This window comes from Hyperolius riggenbachi, chromosome 11 (genome assembly GCF_040937935.1).
Source record: "Hyperolius riggenbachi isolate aHypRig1 chromosome 11, aHypRig1.pri, whole genome shotgun sequence".
Lineage (NCBI taxonomy): Eukaryota > Metazoa > Chordata > Amphibia > Anura > Hyperoliidae > Hyperolius > Hyperolius riggenbachi.
This window is the reverse complement of record NC_090656.1, coordinates 18,299,566-18,306,565: the sequence shown is the minus strand read 5'-3', so window position 1 is coordinate 18,306,565 and position 7,000 is coordinate 18,299,566. Positions and strand designations below refer to the sequence as shown.

Genomic DNA, 7,000 nt, shown 5'->3' with positions numbered 1-7,000 from the left:
TCATTTGGAAATAAAAGTGTATTTTGGTGGGTTTTTTTTCACTATTTTCACGCGCAGCGGCAGCAGCACTGTCCGACTTATGAAAATGTCCTGCTAGAGCCTCTTAATAGCTCCAGGACATTTTTATAAGTCAGCTTGTCATTCAGTGGTTAAAGGTGGCCGCTAGCAATCCAATCTCTAGCTAAAAAATTGAGCAATCCGATAATTCTGATCGGAAGTGAAATATTGTAATGTATTGTGCACTTCATCAACGAACCAATCCTTGCTTACTATAACAAAAATCCAATTGGACCAACATTTTATAATCGTTCATAATTGATTGTGCCCATCAACGTAGATTTACTACAAATCCAATCACATCCGATCAGAATTGACGACAATTGGCAGTTGCAAGGTGGCTCCACTAGGACCGCCTAACGCTGAAAGGCGTCAAGTCTTGGGGGAGGAGATTAGCAGGGATCACACACGGATCCCTGCTTGAGTGATGGAGCTTTGCTCAGTCAACAGTCTGCCAGCGGCGGGGTGAAACAAAACAAACAGTTGTTTATGTTGTACAGCGCTGCGATCTAATGCAGTGCTGTACTGGGGACAGCCCTGTGACTTGGCTGTCCCCCAGAGACACTCAGAACACAATCCCCTCTTATAGGCTCATGTCTATGAGAGAGGATCACCCTGATTGGCTGTCAGGGGGGGGGGGGGGGGGGAATAAAAAAACACAAAGACAAATTTATTACAAATTAAATTACAAATAAACAAAACTGCAGCAGCGATCAGATCCCACCAACAGAAAGCTTTGTTGGTGGGCAGAGAAGGTGGTGGGCATCCATTTGTGTGCAAGTTGTCCGGCCCATGTGACACTCCGAAGTATTGGCCAAGTATCTAGCCCTTGTTTTAGTGCTAGGGTTCCATGTTTGAATCTGGACTAAGACACTCTCCTCATGAAGTTTGTATGTTCCACCCAGGTTTCTATGCCACCAACGCTGTCATTCAGCTGCATTTAAAATGCACATGAATGCCACTTGTAGCCGGCGGCCTGACCTGCCCAACAAGCACACAGTTCAGCCACCCTCACTCCTACAGCAAGCTGGGCCCAGCAAGATGACTGACAAAGTCCCGCCCATTGCTTGTGCATAAATATGAATATAAATTAAATGGGCAGTGAACTGTGCAGATAAGGAAACAAAGGCGCAAAATATTAATCTCCGGTTTGTCACTGCCTTTTGCCACCACCTTCAGACCTGTTTTCTACTAGGTTGGGGAATGTACTGTAGCCTCTACTGCTCATCCTACTTTTGACATCTACAAGGCCACTTCTGATTTGGTTGGTGGGGGGGATCAGTCAGAAGGCAGGGAGAAAACTATACTAGTTTCTAGCACATTCAACCCATAAAAAGCTGGTTTTATTTATCACCTTGCTTTTACACAGGTTTAAATTCACATGATTTATCTTCAACACCAGATTTCAACAAAGAGTGGTGCGGCTATCGAAATCTGCAGTCCATTATGCCATTTCAGGCAGACCGAGATCTCCCAAGTGAAATGGAAACCCATAATGCATAGGGATGGTCAGTTAGAAAGTAATTATTCTGAGCCAATTTCTGCTGTTCAGTTAGACCAATCAAATGCAGCTACAGCTGCTGGAATTGACTGGTCCATCTCTAAGCTGCATAAATTAAAGCGGTATTAAACCAGGGCTGTGGAGTCAGTCCAAAAATCCACCGACTCCAACTCAGTTTAGGTTTCCACCGACTCAGACTCCTCGACTCCGACTCCTCTAATTTGCATATTACAATTTTGTTGATTAAACAGTATGTAACATGAAATTCGTCTCTTAACTGCCAACACTTAGGAATTTTACAAGACAACTGAAGTGAGAAGGATATGTAGACTACTATATTTATTCCCTTTAGACTAAAACTAGTCCTTGGTAAGAGTACTTGTAAAAGGTACAAACCGGAACAAAGAACATCTATCAGGCCCTAGGCAATGTAAGTGTGGGTACATGTAAGAATGATGTGCAGGTACTCTGCACGGGAATGAGGAGATTCTTCCTCTATTACACATTCTTCATGCACAATCTGAACAAGGTTTATGGGTGACAGACAAAACCTCTGTGTTCAATGTGCACAGCATTCTCAGTGAATTCCCTGCAGCTCTGTGGAGAGTGCATATGTAGAGTATAGTATTACTGTGTAACAAAGTAAACCTGAGACAGATGAAATTAAAGTTTTATACATATCTGGGGCTTCCTCCAGCCGCCTTCAGGATAATCAGTCCCTTGTTGTCCTCCTCCACCACCTGGATCTTCTGCTATGAGTCCAGGTACTTGAGCCAGTCAGGCGTAGTGCGCATGCACACACTCCGCCGGCAGGAGCATACTACACCTGTGCAGCACTATTGCGCAGGTGCAGAATGTTCCTGGCTGTGGGAGCGGCATGCGGCCGAATTACCAGGACTCATAGCAGAAGATCCGGGTGGTGGAGGACAGCGAGGGACTGATTAGCCTGAAGGGGGCTGGAGGAAGCCCCAGGTATGTATAAAACTTTACTTTTCATCCGTCTCAGGTACCCTTTAATTTGTAGTCACCAAACCAAATTTTAACAACATATCAAATTATTTGATTTCATCAGCAAAGGGAGTGCATACATTTGCATAAATCAGCATCAGTGCAGAATTTTCCATCTCGTTGACCATCTCTATTAGTGACACAGCTACACATCAGGCTTTATTCTTACAGCATAAATGTTATTTAGTATATATAAGAGACTCCTGTGTACACATCATACTGTATATACAGTCACAGATATGTATATCTGACCTTAAAAATACAGGGACTGCTTTATTGAAGCAGCACAAGTAACTAATTTTGATTGGTTTATTTCATTTTTGTGGACTAAGCACAGCTATTACTGTATATATACTGTATATATACATTATTTTTAACAACTATTATCTGAGAAATAGAACATTTTATCATATTTTCTATTTTAATTACAGTAACAAATTCATTAGGAGTCGGAGCCGGTGCATTTTTTCCCGACTCCGACTCCAGGCACCCAAAATTGCCCGACTCCACAGCCCTGTATTAAACTGACATAGTCAACAAAAATGGGTTTTCCTACCTTCTTTAACCCATACAGTTATCATATTTGCTTTTGTGCACAAGTATTATTTATTTAGAAATTACAAGTTCCCAAAGTAAAGTTAATTTGCTCTGAAAGCTGCCATTGCATTTTATTCACAGCTATAGTATTTATATATTGTAATGTACCCAGTGAATTTTTCTGAGCTGTATTTGATCTAGGAGGAGTTTCTCCACTGCCAGATAATGTTTACATTCCTCTCTTGCTACAATTACACACAAGATAATGTTATCACCTATTCGGATCTCACTGCAGGAAGTCCTGTGTTTAACTGTTTGAATGCTGTCCTGCTTAAAAAAAATATGGTAGTATATCATATGCTGTAAATCTTTTAGCGCAAAGAAGAAATGCTGGATTTCATACCGCTTTAAAACAGACCCAAACTAAACATTTTAATTCAAAATATTTAGTTGTACCACTCTGATAAGTACAAAGAAACACTCCTTCAAGCCTATGAGCATTTCAGTGCATGCTTTTCACCCTTCTCTTTTCATAACTAGGGTTATACAGGTGGCAGCCATTACTTCCGAGCTTAGGAGGTTTTAGATCATGGGTGTGTTTGTCATCAGCTATCCTCCCTCCCAGGGGCGTCGTCTATGTGAAGTCTCACATAAGCTGAGATCACCTCCCCTGTGACATCATCAGTAGCAGCCTGTGTTTTGTTTTTTATCTCCTCCAGTCTGTCAGATTCTGTCCCGGCAATATGAAAGGAAGGGAGGGGTTCTTCCAATAAATGTAAACTATAATAGCAGCCTTTTATTCAGCTGCATGAGGACAAATATAAAATAATTTAGAAAATAGATTTTATTTCTGAAATCTTGTATTTTTAATTTGGGTCCACTTTAACATAAAATTAACTTCTCAATGACCATGACTACTGAAGAGCCAAATAACTGGAGGGCTTCTAGTGATTCTCAGTCTCCACAAAGAGCAGAATTTCTCTCTTATTCATGGTTTAAAAGCAAACCTGAAACAAAAATTAACTTATGAGATAATAAATTCCATGTGTGGTACAGCTAAGGAATACAACATTAGTAGCAAAGAAAAAAATTCTCATATTGGTTTCTAGTACAGGAATAGCTAAATATCTTCAGTTATCTATGCAAAAGAGCTTCTCTGAGTTGGATGGAATACAGTCCTGTTTTCTGAAGCATGTAAATAGCCAAGAAACAGCTTGAGATAAGGTTTAACTGTAGCAGAGTTCAAAGTTTTTTTTTTTTTGCTGTATGTACCCTGTATGTATTTAGAGAGCTTAGCCTGTTTAATTCCCTCATTTCTGTCTAATCACAAATTATAATCGGATCTCTCCCGTGTCACATGACTGCCTATGGCAGATAAGCTCATTTGACAGCACATGATGTTCACTTCCTGCTTTCATGGAAGCAGACACCTTGTTAACACACTGCATATTTATATCAGCTGTAACAAAGAAATGTCTTTGTTTAAAGGTTATTATGCGGTTATGCATCTTTTAAAGCAGAGAGGATGTTCTGAGTTCAGGTCAGCTTATAAAGACAAGAGTGTGTTTTTAAAATTGAAAAGGTGACAGAATTTAACAACAAAAAAAAAAAACAAAAAAAAATTGATGATACTAACCTATAGAAATGGAAGTCTCTGGGTCTTGAGCCTTTTTGTTCTCCAGCGCTGGATCCCCGGTTCATATCCTGCCGGGGCAAGCCTCTGAAGTCTTCGGGAGTCCAAGTGCTCCCGAAGATTGGCAGCTCCGTACTGCACATGCGCAAGCACACAAGACAGCATGCTCGCACATGCACAGTGCGGAGGGCCTGGCTTCAGGAGAACTTGGACTTCCAAAGCCTCAGGCCGCAGCGGAGGTCAGTCTTTGACTGATCGGTCGGAGGCTACCAACGCGGGACCCAACGCTGGAATGCAGGGACCGTGAGGAGAATGGGAAGGCTCATTCGGACCCACAGCCCTCCCTTAGGCAAGTATCTGTTTTTTGTTTTCAATTTTGCTTCACACTCCCCTTAAACCCCCCAAAAAATTTACACCGACCCTCTTTCCAGAGAACAAGAAGGGTTGGGAGAGCAAACTAGTTAGCAGAATATAAATATAAATAAACCAAGAAAATCTGCAGAGCAAACATAGGTTATATATATCTATATACTTACAGAAAAAGGAAGTCAAATTTATTGAATGAAAAACTAGAAGTTAATAAAAATTAGCATTACACAGAAAAATGTACACAATCAGCAGCAATTCTATATATAGGTGACATACGAGTAAAGGGGACGCGGAACGCCGCGCACAATGGCTTCTCCGTCAAAAAGGGAAGGGGGGAAAAGTAACACAGACCGGATCTCACTGTACAAACTACAAACACAAAAATTAATTCAGGGGTATTTTACATGTTTTCCTTTTTTTTTCTTTTTAAATACAAAAAAAAAAAAAAAAAAAAAAAAAGATGCCCGGGTGTGTGTTTTTCAGTGGTTGAATTTTAAATATTAGTGTTTGCTTTCATTTTTTTTTTTTCCAATTTTTTTAGAATTTTTTTTTACATGCATTCACTTCCTGTAGGTGTAGGTTATGTCCTCCACATGACCCCCCCTTTCCTTGACTGCCAATAAAAAGTCAACTTTTAGATGCAGTAAGTGAAATATAAAGCAGAGGTCTTTAAACACTGGCAAAAAAAAAAAAGAAGGAGATTTGATCGCCCTTTTCATTTAACACATGGAGATGGTCACATTTATTCCTAAATTGCCATTTTCCGCAAACAGCTGTGCAATGCTCGTGTCAAACACCAAGCAGTCGCTGTTCATGATGGCGGTGGCGATGCCCTCGTGAATGGAGCGCGGTGTAGCTTCCCACGTTAGCCGTCGCCGGTGGCCGTTAAGCTCCAGGCGGTAAGCAAAGTTCTCGGCTTGCTTGCGCGTTCCTATTAGCTGCACAATGGCGAAAAACTGTTGGTGGCCGTCGTACTTCTCTTGCTTTTCCAAGACCAGCATGAAATGAAAACCAAAACAGGACTGCATCATAACCCAGTCCACAGCCCCCGGAAGGTTGATGTCCGTGGCGAGGAACACGATGTCCTCTCCTTGTAACGTTGTGATGGATTTATGCTGGTGCATGAGGTGGGGCATCACTGCATCCAGGGAGCCCTGCCACTTGCAGGAGGCCCCGGGACACGGGCACGAATACGGTCGGAACTCGCACAGCTCTTCATGGTCCGCTTTCTCCGTGTGCGGCAGCGTCACCTCGCAGCCCGACGAGGCGTATTTACAGGGGAAGAGGACAGAGTTTGCGACTTTCTCCATCGCCAGGTTGCGGATGGACCCCAGGGGACCCCGGCAGGTGGGGCAGCATGTGAGCTTGGGGCGACAGTTGCTACACACGAGATGTCCGCTTTGACACTGAAGGATGGGTGGCAAGACATAGTCAAAGCACACGGGGCATTCAAAGAGGCTCGCCAGGTCATTGTTGGAAGCCGTTGTTCCTGTCAGAGCTGGCACACGCTGGGAAGGTGGACACTTTGAGGTACCAGTTGGAATGGCTGCAGCAGTCTGACGGCTCATGTCTACAACACAAACAAAGACAAGGCAGTTAGCTTGCAGAAATGCACTATGATGGAATCACAAAAGTACCAATCTGCAGAAGAAACCTATCTCCATAAACATCACAATCTTGACTGCACATCCTTACCCAATTTAACTTATTCTACGACATAGAAAGGCAGACAGACAAGATACTTTATGTGTGTGTGAAGATTCCATTCAAACTGTGGGCAAGATTGTCCAATTAAAATTGTATTATATATATGGACACCTTCAGTAGGCAAATGATAGTGTGGAGAGCCATCTGCAGATTTGCCCATTGTATAGGATTGGAGCATCTCTGTTGGC

The 7,000-nt window shown here is 42.3% G+C and overlaps 1 protein-coding gene across 5 annotated transcripts in view; it reads right to left on the bottom strand.

The window, feature by feature from the left end:
• Positions 1–5,268: 5,268 nt before the first annotated feature.
• The window catches only part of SIAH1 (siah E3 ubiquitin protein ligase 1), a 78,238-nt gene continuing 76,506 nt past the window's right edge, over positions 5,269–7,000 (bottom strand). For all 5 annotated transcript variants that reach the window (XM_068261774.1, XM_068261776.1, XM_068261775.1 and 2 more), the window contains one exon: positions 5,269–6,675. In XM_068261774.1, the coding sequence (XP_068117875.1) occupies positions 5,825–6,673 (849 nt within the window). In that variant the 5' untranslated portion in view covers positions 6,674–6,675 and the 3' untranslated portion in view covers positions 5,269–5,824. The remainder of the gene's footprint in view (positions 6,676–7,000) is intronic.